General features: G+C 44.9%; 1 protein-coding gene across 6 annotated transcripts in view; it reads right to left on the bottom strand.

The window, feature by feature from the left end:
• Positions 1-314: 314 nt before the first annotated feature.
• MON2 (MON2 regulator of endosome-to-Golgi trafficking) overlaps positions 315-18,422 on the bottom strand; it is a 161,699-nt gene continuing 143,591 nt past the window's right edge. For all 6 annotated transcript variants that reach the window (XM_075930840.2, XM_075930828.2, XM_075930836.2 and 3 more), the window contains 2 exons: positions 17,483-17,565; positions 315-1,702 (listed from right to left, as the gene is read on the bottom strand). In XM_075930840.2, the coding sequence (XP_075786955.1) occupies positions 1,539-1,702; positions 17,483-17,565 (247 nt within the window). In that variant the 3' untranslated portion in view covers positions 315-1,538. The remainder of the gene's footprint in view (positions 1,703-17,482; positions 17,566-18,422) is intronic.

Here is an 18,422-nt window from a genome sequence, read left to right as displayed (position 1 = left end):
CATAGAAATGTAGGCCTGCAAGGAACCTGGGAAGGTCATCTAGTCCAAATTCCCTAGAGTGGAATTGAGCACTTTAGAAAAACCAGGGGGGTGCCTAGCTGTGGATTTAGAAATCTAGCTTTAGACTTTTATGTATTTAAAGCTATATTTTAAAATTCTTCACATTGAATATAAATATCTAAATATAGGTAAAATATTACTGAAACAATCCATTAAATAGGAATAAAATGTGCTATGTTACAAATCAACTTTATAAAGAATAAGAGTACTCTAAAGTATTCTGCTTCAGTTATGAAAGGGAAACAAAGTTCACATTTTACTTCATGACAGAAAGTTTACTGCACTTCTAAATGAAATAATCTTCAAAAATACACTTCTCATGATTTTATATCACGCGCACATTTTATACTTAAAGGTTAGAACAATTATTGTTTGGGTTGAAAAGACATTGCAAAACAGAGAGCTTAAGATTACTGAAACAAAACAAAAAAATTACAGTCAAATATATCAGATATTTGAAATCACCTCTTTTGGATCATAATTGAAAGACAATGACAACAACCATTATGGACCAGAGAGAGAAATCCCAAGTACGAAACATTCTTGTAAAGCAAGACAACCACCACCAGAAACAAAAATAAAAATGGCTAGACTTACGTAAAATGAATACGCTGAAACACATTTTTTGATGTGAGGTATGGTCGAGTTGGAGTGCTACAGTACATTTCCACATCAAACTCGTTTCAAATCACCTACTTTAAAGTTTGAAATCAGGAGATCATTGGCTGTTTGCTGCTCTCTTTCATCATATGACCTCTTTGTTGAGATAAGATACATTCAAATAAGCAAAAAATTAACTGCATGATCAGATATGAATAACCATATCTGCCACTTAAGAAGGCAAATTGTAAGTAAAAATGCAAACATACAACTTAGTATATTCTTAATAAATACATTTTCAAGAATTTAACATTATCAATATTTTTAAAAGAATTTAAATAATAAATGCAACTATTTTATACAGAACTGTACCATTTATTATACACACAAGTTCATCAGTTCCCTTTGTTTACAAAGGATGGTTACAGATAATCATATGGAATGTTACAGTACCATCTTGCATAAAATTTTAGTACAATTTTGCACTTGAAAAAAGGGTGCAAAACACCAGCCTAATAAATCTGACTGAATTGAATTTTTTTTTAAATTACATCATTAACACACACACACCACAAGCTATACATAAGCCCACTTTTCAGTCACCACGTTAATATATGGTAGCAAGTACAGTAGATTATAACTGATTCCACCTCGTCAGTTAAATTTATTAAAGGCTTGCACTGCTACTCACTCTGGAACCTTTGAGTTGTAAGCTTGTATGCATGAATTACAAAGCTCTTGTTAGTACAGTTGAAAGGAGGTCAACGTTGGTTGCCAAGTACTAGTCAACAAGAGATTTCTTCAGAGAAGTCTCACTTGGGAACAAACATTCTTTTTTGGGATACCTTTTTCTCAAAAATAAGAAAGTTTTTATTTTTTCAAGACTCTCCATTCTGTACCTTGGGTGCTGGTGGATGCATGAAGTCCTTAAAGGGAACTAGTGCTTCCTTGAGAGCAGAACAGACTTCTGAGGATGAACAAGTGATACATTCAACTAAAGTTGGGTACAATGCAATAACCTGTGCCCATGTGTTCGCATCAACTGTAACAAAGAAGTACAAAATGAAATAATGTAATATTGTTAATATTTTATTGGTAGAAAGACATTATTAATTAATATGCAAAGAAAAACACTAAGAAAGCTATGTGACACCAATTTTAACCCAATATCTCACTAACCCCAAACAGCATTTTTTAAATTAAGATAGAAGGGGTGAAAATATATATTCAGTATAGAAACACACTGTTAGAAACTGAAAGTCAAAGAAAAGTCATTTGTATTACAAAGCATCCTAGAATCCTAAACTGCTGGGAGTCTCATCCTTAAAATAGGGAAGTAGCATGTGGACCTCATGTAAGTGAACCTAACAATAAGGCTATGTCTAGACTGCAGAGTTAAATCAGAAAAAGATATGCAAATTGCGAACCGCAACTTGCATATATCTTTTTTCTGCTTTTTTTTAGGAAGAGGCTTTTCCGAAACTTGGCCTGTCTACACGGGGCCAAATTTTGAAAAAACCTCCTCTTTTGGAACATCCCTTCTTTTGGAACAGGGATGCCAAAAGAATGCATCAGCTTTTTCGAAAACTGTTCCAAAAAAGCAGACGCATTCCTTGGACAGAGCAGAGCTTCCCGGAAAAGCTCTACAGTGTAGACAGATTCAGTGAATAGAAAAGCCTTTATAAAAATACACTGCTTCAAATTCCAAAACACAAACAGAATGTATATCTAGTTTTAAAATGTGAAGGTATCTGTAAAGCAATACAGCCATGTGAGTTTCTCCTTCGGTTAACATACAAATACTGAATTATGTGTGTACCCCTGCAACATCTAACAAAAATGGCCCATCATTCCACTCCCAACTGTAGGAGGAGGTGCCACAAGGAGGCAACCTTTACCTGGGCCACCCAGAGCAAGAAAAATCTTGGGTGGAGCTCTGTTCTGTTCTACTTAAATTGTGACCAATAATATGCTACAATAGCAGTTTTCAACTTTTTTTCATTTGTAGACCCTTAAAAAATGCCAAATGCAGATTAATTAAGTGGCCTCTTCTCTGTCAAGCCAACATTATGGCTTCCAGAAATGCTGTTTTCATTTTTAAAAAGGAGGGGTGATGTAGGGGTAAACTCAGGCAGTCCAGGGTATTCTGCTAAGAATCCCTATTAAAATCCTAAGTTTGAGGCAAGGCCTGGAAACACACAGAACAAGCAGCTAACATAACCCTGGGGGGTAGCCCTGGCAACCACATTCCAAGAGGGCCTCACTCCGATAAGACCCTGGCTGGTACCAAAACAAACTTTATGGAAGCTGAAGTCATTCTCACTGTCTCCTTTAATCCTAGATAAGTCTGAGACCCAAGGACTACGCCAATGTGAGGTGATATCATCTCACAGTAGTCGCATCATAATTTCAATAGACAAAGTTGCCATTAAAATGCTTGTCTTGTTTATGTTAGCTTATTTAGCTTGTTCGGAATAACTACCTGTATTATAGATAAGATGTTTAATTGGCAATGGGCGGAGATGCTGTGTAACCTTCGTAGTTTATTGGCTTATGTGCTTATTACGTCTTGCTTCCAGACCCTATCAAATCGCTTCCATTCTGCCCATCTGCTGCCTATATAATCTACTGTAACGTTTGGATTAACTATTGTTCACCAGGTTAACCCCTGAGGGACACTCCACCAGCTGGTGTACAATAAATCCTCAGCTTGTTTTCACCTGCATCCAGAGTGTCCAGAATTATTCCCTACAAGTGAGCAGGTAGCCATTGGTTCAAATGGAGATCTTATAAGATGTTTAAGAACCATATTGACCTCCCAAACCAGAGTAAGATGTTTGATTTGCAGAAAGATTTCCAAGCCCATGAAGGGGTGGGACAATACGGAATAACCAACCTTCTATTGAAGAATGGAAATCTGAAATGGATGCCAGATGGGTACTAATGGAACTACGAAAGAGCTCTGAGTTTTTTAGTGCTAAGATGTAGAACAGTCTATGTGACAGCAGCAATGAGGCTGTCGGTGGAATGTGTTTTGAGGACTCAGTAACAGGCAAATTTGTCCACTTTTGAAGGAAATGTGGTGCACAGATAGTTTTCTGTTGTGTAGTAGCAACCTGACAGGCACCATGAGCGAAGAAATTAAAAAACTGCCGTAAACACCCATTCAACCAAAAGGCACTCCCAAGAGCTGGGTACCACCCCATTACAGGTTGTTTTTAATCCCATTAACTATCAACCAGCTATTCTTTTGAGGCAAAAAACATTCAAGGCTTAGGTGAAGACTCTTACTATGTTCCTCAGAGAGAAGATGAAGAATGACCTAGAGAATGATTTGTGAATGAATGCCCAGCTGTATTATATAAGGAAACCATATTCATCAGGGTCAGGTTGAGACTATTACAGTAGCTCTGGGTTTGTCCTTTTTTATTTTGAATAGGCTATTAGAGGTGTCGGGGAGAATGAGTACAGTGGATCCAACAACCACTGCAGATGAAAGGCATTCCTTACGGATCAATGACCCAACCTTCCTCTGAAGAAGAACCGGATACATTTCATACTTACTGCTGTTTCAAACAGGTCTATTTGAAGGATGTTGCATTGCTTGAATACGTGGTGAAGTCTGATGGGATTGCTCTTTCACTTGTGATTTTGAGAACTGCCTGCTGAGTAAGTGTAGTGACGTTCTGAACTCCAAATGCTGTGATGACTCTCTCATTGTGTATGCACAAATTGGAAAGTTTGACAGATGGAGTGGGATCTCTCCAAGCTAAATGATATGTGGTCTATCACGAGCTTTGTGTTTGCCTCTGATTAGTGGTAGAAACTGGAATCAGGAATATATAACTTCCCTGAATTCCAGGAGGCTGATGTACAAATTGGTTTCCTTAGGCATCCAGCTGCTGTGGGCCATGTGTGTGTCTACATGTGTTCCCCATTCTCACAAGGAAGCATCCATCATTATAGCAGCTGCTGAAATAGGACAGGTGAAAGGGACTGAAGTTCACATGGGCCACAGGAATTGGAGAACTGAGCAGTGTGAACTCTCATCAGGAATCCATTCTACTCTCTCTTTTGGGTACATGTAGAGATTTCTAGATCATCATCATCTTGGAAAGCTTATGTAAACCTAAGACCCTAAGAGTAATGCCGTCTGGAGTCCTTAACTCCTAGTAGAGTCACCAATGGTGGTGAGGTCAAAAGGCACGGTACCAAAGTGCACCACAACACAATCCAATATAAGGCCTCAACGGCATAACACAAGGATGAAGCTCACCTCTGAAGGGCTACAAATGTGTATAACTGGTTGAATAACTGGTCTCAGAAATTAGTTACCAATGGTTTACAGTCATGCTGGAAGGGCGTAACAAGTGGAGTTCTTCAGGGATCAGTTCTGATCAATATTTTCTCCAATGATTTAGATAATGGCATGGAGAGCACATTTATTAAGTTTGTGGACAATACGAAGCCTGAGGGTTGTAAGAGTTCGGGTGGATAGGACTTTAATTCAAAATGCCCTGGACAAACTGGAGAAATGGTCTGAGGCAAATAGGATGAAATTCAATCAGGACAAATGCAAAGTACTCCATTTAGGAAGGAAAATACAGTTATTTCTAATAACTGGTGTTCTTTGAGATGTATTGCTCGTGCCCATTCCAAATGTAAGTGTTTACGCGCGCCGCATGCACAGTTACCAGGAAGATTTTTCAATAGCAAAATACTGTAGTTTGGCTGGGGAGATTCCTAGAGTCCTGCCAGTATGGCTAGGTATAGAACACTGTGTTAACTGCTCCCTCCCTCAGTCCCTTCTTGATGGAAGTGACTCCGACAGAGGGGAAGTGAGAGGTTTTGGAACGGACATGAGTAACACCTCTTATGGATCCAGTTATGGAAGATAACCGTTTTTCCTTCTTTGAGTGATTACTCATGTGCATTCCAAATTAGGTGATTCTCAAGCTGGTATTTGGCAGAGGGGTTGGAGATCACCAGTCTGCAGTCCAAAACACTGCCCTCCCAAACGCAGCATCTTATATGGGATGATTTAGTCAGTGACCACTCAACAAATATCTTGGACAGGGACATGTGTAAGAAAGGCTGTTGATATGGCCTATACCCAGGTTGAACAGGCAGACAATTGATGGGCTGGCACTTTCGCTAAATTGTAACAAGTACAAATACACACAGTGATCCAGGAGGATATCCTGTGGGGGGTGACAGGCAGCCCTTTCATCTTATCTGCTATTTCAACAAACAATTGATTAGACTTCCTGAATGGCTTAGTACACTCAAGGTACAAGGCTAAGCATGCTTAACACCCAGGGAATGTAGCGATCTGTCCCAAAGCGTAAGGTGAGGCTTCAGGTGGCACACCAGTAGGAAAAATGTCTTGGGAAATTTCCTCCACTTTTGGGAGGAATGAAGGATAGGGTCTTAGCTGAACCTTATCTTTAGAGAAAGCAGTATAAGGGGATTCCAACATTAACACTTTTAGTTCAGAAACACACTTGGCTGAAGTAATGGCACCAAAAATATAACCTTTATAGATAAATACAACAAAGAGTAAGTAGATAACGGCTGGAATGGCAGAGCCATTAACTTACACGATGCTAAGTTTAGGTTCCATTGGGGCACTGGGTCTCTCATATGAGGATATACCAGTCTAACCCCTTAAGGAACCATCTCACCAAGTGGTCCACAAATATCCAATGACTCCCTGATGCCAGGTGAAATGCCAATATTGTGGCCATGTGAACCTTAATAGACAAAGTAGCCAACCCTTTTGTTTTAAAGCCACAAGGTATTCTAGAACAATGTTTCTCAACCTTTTTTTTTTTTTTATAAAGTACCCCTTAAAAACAAAATTATAAGAACCCCCAGTACCTACAGTTTTCAGATACACAATTTTTTTTCTACCATTGCAACACATTTGTTTAAAACAACTTAATTGTAGCCGGGCGGGCGATGAAATTTTTGGGTATAAAAAGTACATACATAATAAAGCGCTTTAAAACTTAAAACAAAAATTCACTTTTCTCCAAATTTCAGTTGTATTGACATCCCCCTCCCAGACTTCTCTTGAGTACCCCTAAGGGTACTCGTGCCACTGGTTGAGAAACACTGTTCTAGAATGAGGGGAACCAAAGCCTGTAATGGCTGGGTGCCCCATTGTAGGGCCCATACAACAAACCTCTTCCATTTGGAAGCATACATGGCCTGTGTGGAATGCTTCCTACTACCCAACAACACTGGCTCACTTCCTTCGAACACTGTTGCTCTACTGAACTCAACCATGGAGCCTCCAGGCAGTCAGGCGTAAAGCCTACAGGATGGAATGCAGCAACATGCTGTGATCTAGGGACAACAGGTATAGGAGTAAGGGGAGGTGGATTGGAGGTGCCACTGACAGTCGATGGAGTCTAGTATACCAATGTTGTGTGGGCCAGGCTGGTGCTATCAAAATGAGGTCCACACTGTCTTCACAAACCTTGATCAGTACCCTGTGAATTAAAGGGAAGGCGGAAAATGCGTACATGAGACCACCCCTTCCAGCAAATTTGGAAGGCATCATCTAGGGAGCCCTTACTACTGCTCAGGTAGGAACAGAAGGCCCAACACTTCCTGTTCCCCCTTGTGGCAAAGAGGTCCAATGGGGACTACCCCACCTATGGAAAAGCCACTGCTCAACCTTCCACCTGAGGGACCACTTGTGAGTTTGAAATGAGTGGCTGAAGTAGTCTGCCAGAGAGTTCTGAGACCCTGACAGGTAAGACACCAAGTATGTCTTGTGCACACACAATTGCCACAGCGACATCACTTCCTTGCACAGGGGAGTAGAGTGAGCCCCACACTCTTTGTTAATATAAAACATCGTCGTGGTGTTGTCCATGTGAACAAAGACACACTTGCCTTTGATTTTGCCCAAAAAGGCCACACACGCCAATCTCATGGCCCTGAGTTCCTTTACATTGATGTGCATTGCACATTCTGCCTGCAACCAGACTCCCTGAGTCCTGAGCCCACCCCAAGTCTGAAGCATCGGTTACTAAAGTCAGGGTAGGCCAAGGGGAATAGAACAGAACCCACGGCACACATTCTGTCAGCCACCTCTGATGGACACCTGTCACCAACTGTGGGACGGTTATCACTCTGTCCAGATGGTGACGAGATGGCTTGTACACACTGGCTAGCCACATCTGTAGCGGACAGAGATGAAGCGTGGTGAAAGGAATGACATGGGTGCAGGAAGCCATGTGCCCCAACAAAGTCAGGCAGGCCCTGGCTGTTGAAACAGAGTGGGGCACCCAGACCCCAAATCAGTCTGCACATGTTCTTGAAATGGGGTTGGGGAGAGAGGCCCTGGCTGCCTGGGAGTTCAAACGTGCCCCTACATACTCTATGATCTGTGTAGGTGACAGGGCTGACTTATGAGGGTTCAGCAAGAGGCCTAATCAGCTGAAGGTGGTCATGGTCAGTTATACATGAGCCCTGACCATCAATTCGGAGGGTCCCTGGATCAGCCAGATATCTAAGTAACGAAAGATCTGGAACCTTTTGCGCCACAGGAATGCTGCCATCACTGCCATGCACTTTGTAAAGACCCTTAATGCAGCAGACAGGCCAAAAGGTAACACCCTGAACTGACAGTGGGACCTGCCCACTGTGAAACGAAGGAACCTTCTGAGAGCCGGAACTCTAGCCACATGAAAATAAGTGTCCCTGAGATCGAGGGCAGCATACCAGTCTCCCGAATCCTGGGAAGTGATAATTGAGGCCAAAGACACCATACGGAATTTAAATTTTTTCAGGTATCTGTTTAGACTGTGGAGGTCTAATACGGGATGTAACCTGCTCTTGGTTTTCAGAATAAGGAAACAACAGGAATAAAAAAACAGCGCTCCTGAACTCAAGAGGGACCTTCTATACTGACCCTCTCTTGAGGAGTGTCTGCACCTCTTGCCGCAGGAGTTGCTTTTGAGAGGAATCACCGAAAAGGAATGGGGCACAGGAATGGGATGGTGGGGTGGCCAAAAGCTGTATAGAATAGCCTGTCTTTACTGTGTCTAGAACCCATTTGTCCGACGTGACCCGGGTCATAGAATCATAGAAATGGAAGAGACCTCAGGAGGTCATCAAAACCAGGCCCCTGCCCAAGGCAGGACCAATTCCAACTAAATCAACCCAGCCAGGGCGTTGTCAAGCCAAGATTTAAAAACCTCTAGAGACGGAGATTCTACCACCTCCCTACGTAACCCATTTCAGTGCTTCACCACCCTCCTAGTGAAATAGTTTTTCCTAATATCCAACCTAGACCTCCCCCACTGTAACTTGAGACCATTGCTCCTTGTTCTGCCATCCATCACTACTGTGAACAGCCTTTCTCCAACCTTTTTGGAAACTCCCTTCAGAAAGTTGAAGGCTGCTATCAAATTCCCCCTCACTTCTGCAGACTAAACAAACCCAAATCCCTCAGTCTCTCCTCATAGGTCATGCGCTCCAGCCCCCTAATCATTTTGGTCACCCCCTCTGGACTTTCTCCAATGCATCCACATCCTTTCTATAGTGGGGGGCCCAGAACTGGACACAATATTCCAGATGTGGCCTCACCAGAGCCGAATAAAGGGAAATAATCACTTTTCTGGATCTGCTGGCAATACTCCTCCTAATGCACCCTAATATGCCATTAGCCTTCTTGGCTACAAGGGAACACTGTTGACTCATATCCAGCTTCTCATCCACTGTAATCCCCATGTCATTTTCTGCTGAACTGATACTTAGCCATTCAGTCCCCAACCTGTAACAATGCTTGGGATTCTTCCGTCCCAACTGCAGGACTCTGCACTTGTTCTTGTTGAACCTCATCAGATTTCTTTTGGCCCAATCCTGTAATCTGTCCAGGTCACTCTGGACCCTATCCCTGCTCTCCAGTGTATCTACCTCTCCCCCAGCTTAATATCATCTGCAAACTTGCTGAGAGTGCAATCCATCCCCTCATCTAAGTCATTAATAAAGATGTTGAACAAAATTGGTCCAAGAACCGATCATTGGGGCACTCTGCTAGAAATCGACCGCCAACCTGATATCGAGCCATTGATCACTACCCGTTGGGCCCAACAGTCTAGCCAGCTTTCTATCCATCTTACAGTCCATTTATCCGATCATACTCCCTTAACTTGCTGGCAAGAATATTGTGGGAGACCGTATCAAAAGTTTTACTAAAGTCAAGGTATATCATCATCCACTGAGTTTTCCATATCCACAGAGCCAGTTACTTTATCACAGAATCTAATCAGATTTGTCAGGCACAACTTGACCTTCGTGAATCCATGTTGACTATTCCTGATCACTTTCCCCTCTTCCAAGTGCTTCAAAATTGATTCCTTGAGGATCCTCTCCATGATTTTTCCGGTGACTGATGTAAGGCTGACTGGTCTGCAGTTCTCTGGATTGTCCTCCCCCCCCCCCCCTTTTTTTTTTAAAAGATGGACACTTCATTTTCCTTTTTCCAATCATCCGGGATCTCTCCCGATCTCCACAAGTTTTCAAAGATAATGGCCAAAGGCTCCGCAATGACAACTTCCTGAGTGCCCTCAGATGCATTAAATCCAGGCCCATGGATTTGTGTATGTTTAGCTTTTCTAAATAGTTCCTAACTTGTTCTTTCCTCACCCAGGGCTGCCCACCTCCTTCCCATACTGTGTTGCCTAGTGCATTTGTCTTGGAGCTGACTTTGTCCGTGAAGACAGAGGCAAAGAAAGCATTGAGTACTTCAACTTTTCCTACATCATCTGTCACTAGGTTACCTCCCTCATCCAGTAAGGGCTCCACACCCTCTCTGATCACCCTCTTATTGCTAACATGCCTGTAAAAACCTTTTTTGTTACCCTTTACATCTCTTGCCAGCTGCACTTCCAATTGCGCTTTCACCTTCCTGATAACTCCCCTGCATTCTCGAGCGATATATTTATACTCCTCCCTAGTCATCAGTCCAAGTTTCCATTTCTTGTAAGCTTCCTTTTTGTGTTTAAGCTCACCATGGTAGTCCCTGGTAAGCCAATCTGGTTACCTACCATCTTTGCTTTTCTTGCTGCACATCAGGATGGTCTCTTCCTGTGCCTTTAATAAGGCTTCTTTAAAATACTGCCAGTTCTCCTGGACTCCTTTCCCCTTCATGTAAGCATCCCAAGGGATCCTGCCCATCAGTTCTCTGAGGGAGTCAAAGTCTGCTCTTCTGAAGTCCAGGGTGTGTATTTTGCTACTCTCCTGTCTTCCTTTGGTCAGGATCCTGAAATCTACCATCTCATGATCACTGCTTACGAGGTTGTCACCCACGTCTACTTCCCCTACTAGTTCCTCCCTGTTTGTGAGCAGCAGGTCAAGCTGCGCATGGCTCCTGGTTGGTTCCTTCAGCACTTATACTAAGAAGTTATCTCCAACATTCTCCAAAAACTTCCTGGATTATCTGTGTCCTGCTATATTGGTTTCCCAACAGATGTCAGGGAAAGTCGCCCATGAGAACCAGGGCCTGTGATCTGGAAGCTTCTTTCAGTTATTCAAAGAAAGCTTCATCTACCTCATCCACCTGATCTGGCGGTCTATAGCAGACACCAACCACAATATCATACCTGTTGCTTCCACTTCTAAATTTAACCCATAGACTCTCAACAGTCTTTCCTCCCTCTAAGTATTGTAGCTCTGAGCAATCATACTGCTCTCTTACATACAATGCAACTCCTCCTCTTCTCTCCCGCCTGTTCTTCCTGAACAGTTTATACCCTTCCATGACAATACTCCAGTCATGTGAGTCATCCCACCAAGTCTCCGTTATTCCAATCAAATCATAGTTCTTTGACTGGGCCAGGGCTTCTAATTCTTCCTGTTTGTTTCCTAGGCTTCTCGCATTGGTGTACAAACACCTTAGATAACCAGTTGATTGCCCTGTCTTCTCCATCCAAATAAGGGGTCCTCCTTTATTGCTCGTTTCTCCTTGCGATTCTTCCCGGTGTCCGACTTCCTCACTTACCTCAGGGCTTTGGTGACTGTCTCCCAACGATCCTAGTTTAAAGCCATCCTCACTAGGTTTGCAAGCCTGCCCACAAAGATGCTCTTTCCTCCCTTCATTAGGTGGATCTCATCTCTTCCTAACAATCTTTGTGCCCAGAACAGAGTCCCATGGTCGAAGAAACCAAAGCCCTCTCTCCGACACCACCTGTACAACCACGCATTTACTTCCTCAATTCGACGATCCCCGCCTAGACCTTTTCCTTCAACAGGAAGGATGGACAAGAACACCACCTGTGCTTCAAATTCCTTGATCTTTCTTCTCAGCGCTACATAATCTGCAGTGACCCACTCAAGGTCATTCTTGGCCATATGGAGAAGCAGGAAAGGGTAGCGATCCAAAGGTTTGATCAGGTTTGGAAGACTCTCAGTCACATCCTGAATGCGAGCTCCTGGTAAGCAGCACACGCTTCTTGAGATTGCAGATCTGGATGGCAGATGGATGACACAGTCCCTCTTAGGAGGAAGTCCCCCACCTGTCGTCTTCTTTTCGGGGAGGTGGTTGTGGAACCCACATCCCTAGGACTACGCATCCCATGCCTTCTGGTAGATGGTGTTCCCTTCTGATTTCTTCCCTGAGAGGTCCCTGCCAAAGCATTCTCCACCGCAGTGCCTGTGGAGAGAGCCTGAAAGTGGTTTACCTCTACAGGGTCCTGCACAGTAAAAAAAAAAAAAATAAAAAAAAATTCAGACAATCAGTCCCCAAACACAGGGACAGGATCTGAGAGGGAGAAAGGTGCATTGTCCTTGGCTGCACCTTCAAAAGTTCCTCCTAAGCCCTGGCGACTGCCTGGAAGAGTGGGCCTGATGTTAGTAGTGGGAGTGGGAGCACTAATAAACACTTAGGGGGTGAAGGAGACTTTGCTTGCTGCCCCTCCTGTTCTGCTCCTGCCTCTGATGGGAAAGATAGTATCTGGGTGGCAGAGTAGGCTTAAAATGCCTCTGCTGAGTCGTAGGCATGTGAAGGCCCAAGGACTTTAACGTAGCCCTGGTGTCCTTTAAACTATGAAGCCTGAAATCAGTTTGATCTGCAAACAGGTGGGAACTATCAAAAGAAAGGTCCTTATCTTTTTCTGGACCTCTGGAGGGATTCCAGACACGAAGCCAAGAATTGCATCTGATAACTAGGCTTGTAGACGAAGACCGGACAGCAGAGTACGCAGTGTCCAGGGCTGCCTGGATGGAAGTACGGGATATTACCCTCCCCTCCTCTACAAGGGCCACAAACTCGGACCGAGAGTCTGGCAGGAGGAGCTCCTCAAATCTGTCCATGGTTGCCCATGTATAGTATTTGTAGCACACTAATACCACTTGTTGATTTGCAACCTTGAATTGGAGGCTACCCAATGAGTAAACCTCTCTCCCCAACAGGTCCAGCCTCTTAAGAGTTCTTGGACTTAGGAGTGGGACCCTAAGGAGTGGCGCTCCTTAGCATTAGCTATATCTACCACCAAGGTGCCTGGTTCTGAGTGTGTATATAAGTAGTCATACCCTTTGGACAGGGCAAGTACCTGCATGGAAGGCTTCCTACTACCCAACAGTAGGAGGAGGGGAATAGAAGCCAAGATCTGCCAGAGGGTTTTCATGGTGGAGGAGACTGTCCATAGGATCTGCATCCTCTACTACCTTTTCTATTTGCAGACCCAAACTCTGAGCCATGCGCCTCAACTGCTCTTGGTGTACCCTACATAAGGGGTAGCAATGTCACCGACCCCGCTACGGCCTCATTTGATGACGACAAAGACAATGAACCAACAGCTCCCTTTCTTCTTCATGCTCAGCATCCAGTACTGGTACCGAAGGCACATGCCCGTGGCCTCCAGCACCAGAATGCTAAGCCGGGGGTGATATCGGGAACAGAGACACTCCTGGAACCTGGTGCCACTGGTCCTCCCCGAAATGGGGAATCATTGTCTGCACCGTGGGCTCGGTGCTGAATGGGACTCCACTGGTGCCTTGAATGGCAGACATCTGTGGTCCTCACGTGCTTTGCTAGGACATAGCATATCCTACAGCAGGATATCTCCCTAAGGCCGATGAGAGAGTACCCCTGCTGACTGAGGCCACTGACACGGACCTGGAACCACATGTCTTCATCTAGTGATAGGCCCAAGGAGTCCAGAAAGGCCACTAAGGAGCCCACTGCAATGCCAGCTCCTTCCTCCTCTCCAGCTGACACTTTATTGAGTAGCACCACCTCTTTGACCAGCAGTCCTCTGGTTCTGACTCTGACATGAATGGAGAATGCAGGGACCAAGTGGGAGCATTACTGCACTGTACCAGTGGTCTCTGCAAAAGGTGTGAGGTCACCAGACTGACTCCGCCTTGTACAGGAACCTTCCTGGGAACAGTGCCGAAGTGAACAGTCTCCACTGAGAGAATGGTGCCGCCTGGGAGGACTCCACTTTGTATAGGAGCCCTCACTGGAATGGTGCAGAGGCTGTTGGTCCCAGCTCTACGACTGGTGCCGACTAGGAGGACTCTGCCTTGTACTGAAGTCCTCACCAGACTGGTACTAAGGCAAATAGTCCCAACTCAGTGAACGGTACCGAGGCAAAAGCAACCTCAACATAGGGGGCTTCCCCCTTGACTGCACTGGGCCCTGTATCAGCGATGGTGCTGGAGGAGCCAGAGGGGACTCTCTCGACAATGCTGATCAGCCCGTTAATTCAGTGAGGTCCTGAGTCTTCTCATATATCTTAGGAGTGCATGGCAGGTCCACAACTCCCACTTGACACTCCCAGGACAGAGTCCACTTGCACCGGACTTGAACAGGACTGGCAGTGACGTCAACAGCACTCTATGGGCAGGTTGTTTCAAAGGGTGCTTCAACTCAGGACACGACCCTTTAAGCTTCTTACCTTTCAAAATGGGGAACTGGCCCCTCTCCCACCTCTGACTTTTCTTCTGCGCCAGAGAATGGGATCGGTGCTGGGGTATCTTATCTGACTCTACGCAGAGCTGGCACACTCTGCACTGACGATGGTGCACTTCGCACCAAGACTGCCAACTCCAGTCCCACAGCCTGCGGTGCTCGCTGGGGATCCAGGAAAGCTTCCATTAAGAGATTTTGGAGGCGAAACTCTCTGTCCCTTCGCATTCTTGAAGTAAAGTCCCTGCAGATCTTGCACTTATCTGCTAAATGGGCCACTCCCAAACACTTAAGGCAAGAGTCCTGTGGATCACCCATAGGCATAAACTTTCTGCACTGTCTTCATTGCTTGAAGCCAGAGAGTAGAGGCATGCCTCAGCCCCCAGGTGGGGAAAAACAGCAAACTTAACACTCTACTAACAGCTACTTAACACTTAGAGAACTAGTTACAACACAAGCTAGGGAAAGCACGCTAGCTCAAGGCAAGAGATGCTAGCTCTGACAACTGTTAATGTCCATAAGAAGGAATTGAGGGAGGGAGCAGTTGGCAGGATGCTATGTACCTACACTGACTATATGTCCCAATTTTTCCAGGACCATCCTGAACTTGAATAATGCCCAAACAAGTAGTCAACTGTCTTGGAAAGCCCCACAGGACATTTCATTACTTGATGGGGACACCGGCTTGCAGGAAGAAGTGCTGCACTGTGCCACTGGTCCTTGCATGGTGCAGCAGTCTTTTTCCCATCCTCCCACCAGGGCATGTAGGGCAGTTGGGCCAACTTTCCAGTCGTGGGGGCCCCTCCCTCTATGCCTTCCGTCCTTCCCGCGGTGGGACCGCCTCTTCTGCATGGGGTCCTGGTCTGGTTGCACCACCTCTTCCTCCGGACCGCTTGGAGTCCCGGCAGAAGTCATGCAGAGCCTGTCTGGGGCACTGCGGGGCGGGGTGCACTCGGGCTCAGCAGGTGTTGGGACTGGAGTGTGGAGGCTGCCTGTGGTGCTATTTTTAGTACTGTGGTACAGGTCCCCATTGGTGGCCCCAGCTCCAGTTGGAGTCAAGGGGAAGCCGTGCGAGGTGCATTCCAGCTGTGGCAGCCTCATCGGACAGGCCTCACGCGGCTACCGCTTGACTCCAGCTGGAGCTGGGCAGCCTGCAGAGATGGGACCATAGCACTAAAAAGAGCACCCTGGGCAGTTTTTACTCCAATCCCAGCATGTGGTTCCGCCCCTGGAGCAGCTAAGGTCGGGGCTGCAGGGGCTTCTGGGACTGGAACATAGGCTCCAGCCCTGCACTGTTTTCTGGAAGGCAGAAGGGGAGGGAAGAGGCAGAGGGAGAAGAACTAAGGGGAATGGTGGAGGAGAGGAAGGGGGTTGTGCTGAGGGGAGAGTAGCAGGCCAAGGCAGGAGAAGAAAGGGGACAGAACCAAGGGGCAGGGTGGAGGAGACAAATGACAGGAGGCCAAGAGGAAACAATGAGAAAAAGGGCAGGAGGGGGAAAAGTGAGGGAAGATGTCAGTGGGTGTGGGTGAGGGAGGGGACAGGGTGATGCTGTGAAAGGAAAGTGGAAGAACAATGGGGGCAAGAGGGAGGAAGAGGAGAGGGGAGGAGTTGGTGCTTGGAGATATTTAAGAGGTTAGACAAACACTGGTAAGGAATACTCCAGTTCAGTGGTTCCCAACCTTTTTTATGTTGCGTACCAGCAAACCCATTCACAAACTTTTGGTAGACCTGTAACATTTTCATCATGTAAAAAACAAATATTCAAATATGCAAATAAAGTGTTATCTGTCCACCTCGTCTCAGCTCATCCCTTTGCTCCCCAGTGCCTAACACCCTTTGACCCTTTAACCTCTGACCCCTACAGACCATGTCAACACCCTCTTGCCCTGTGACCCCACCCTGCCCTCACCCAACACCCCTTTGCCCCCATCCCACCCCCACACTCCCCAAAGCAAGGCTGCCCCCCAGGAAGCATGGCTGTTACTGTTGCGCAAGCAGGGGGAGTAGCCATTGGTGGCAGGTGCACTCCCTCCCCTCCTTTGCTCCCCCTTCCTCCCCAAGTGCATCTCACACACCCATGGGTACAGGCGGGGAGTGGAGCGCAGAGCCCAGGCTGGGTTGCCACCTTATGTGGGGGGAGAAGGGTGCCTCTTACCTTGTAACTTCCCAAGAGCAATATTTAGAAGTACCAATGAACGCTGCCCACAGGGACCAAAATTGTTTTAAAAAAGTTAAAGGAGTTCTGCTTGTGTACTATTAGGGAGCCAAGACCCAGAAATAAAATTATTACACAGAGGTATCTTTAGAAAACAAAATGTATCCCTATCACTTTACATACATGGCTGTCTTAGTCGGAATGCAGGACCTGTTTTCAGTGTTTGCGAAAGATAGTTTTAAGACTCTGAAAAGAGGATGGTCTGGGATCATGCAAGGATCTTGCAAGAGGAAAAGATGCAGAATACAATGGGAGACAGCTAAAAGGCAGAACGAAATTTTCCTTAAGGTCTTATATTTTATAGGCATTGTTTATCAAAAAATGTTAAGAAAGTGCATTGGTACCTCAAGTTGGAGTCTTTCTACTCTAGTGATACTGACAACTTTTGTAAAATGCTGTGAGATCTACTGAGGAAAAGTACTCTACTAGAGTCAGATGATGATGACTATTATTATTAAGTGTATGTCATGTAGCTCTTTAATAGACTTATCAACCTACATCTCTGAGATGTTTAAAAATTACTCTTTAGCACCTAAAACACACATGAAAGAGAAAATTAAGAATCTCATGGATGATACTTCTCTTGGAAAGAGAGGTTTTAATATATTTTTGCACAAACATATTACATGCACCATTTTATTTATTTATTTTTAGATCTTTGATTAAAAACAACTTACCATTTTCAGGCTGAGTTTTCTTAAGTGAATCTATTAGAGTACTGACAGCTTTTAAAACAAATATGATTTCTGTTACTTGTTGCCTACAAGGGGAAAATATAAACTATAATCAACCATACAGTTTCAAAAGAAAAATAATCTGTGAAATTTTTTTAGAAATATAAAAACAAAATTTGAACAATAAAACCATTGAAATGCAACCATTACATATCAAGGCTATTTAATGCTGTAGTTAACATCATCTTTAACTAATGCTGTTTCCCCACTTGTGACCCATTCATAATTAATTTTCAGAAATCATGTAAATACATAGACCTCAATCCTGAAAACACAAATATATGTGCTTAACTTCAAGCATGTAAGTAGTCCCACAGAAGTCATTTATTCAATCACATACTCAATGGCTAAAATTTTCAAAAGCTTTTGAATGGAACAGATGCCTAAATTATTTAAGCGCTTTTAAAATTTACTGTATGTTTATGTACAGTTTTCTGTTTTAGAAACGATGGTATGAATAATGCTTCAGAGTACTACTACTTTGTTACATTCTATTCTTGAGAAACTTTATTATTTTCCCATCAACAGCTTGCTAGAAATGAAGATATAGTTACAGAAACATGGTACAGGCAGTCCCCGAGTTACGCGGATCCGACTTACGTCGGATCCGCAGTTACGAACGGGGCACTTCCTCTCCCTGGTCTCGAGCAGACCAGGGAGAGGAAGCAAAGCGGCGGCGGAACGCGCGGCCAGCTGACAGCCCAGACGCGTCTGGGCTGTCAGCTGGCCGCGCGCTCCGCTCTGCTCCCCCCCTCTGCAGACCAGGGGAGGGGGAGCGGAGCAGAGAAGAGCGGCGGAACGCGCAGCCAGCTGACAGCCCAGACGCTTCTGGGCTGTCAGCTGGCCGCGCGTTCTGCCGCTCTGCTCTGCTCCGCTCCTCCCC

The sequence above is a fragment of the Pelodiscus sinensis genome, chromosome 1 (assembly GCF_052426305.1).
Source record: "Pelodiscus sinensis isolate ZL-2025 chromosome 1, ASM5242630v1, whole genome shotgun sequence".
In the NCBI taxonomy this organism is placed as follows: domain Eukaryota; kingdom Metazoa; phylum Chordata; order Testudines; family Trionychidae; genus Pelodiscus; species Pelodiscus sinensis.
The sequence above is the reverse complement of the archived record's forward strand: the minus strand, read 5'-3'. Positions and strand labels throughout refer to the sequence as shown.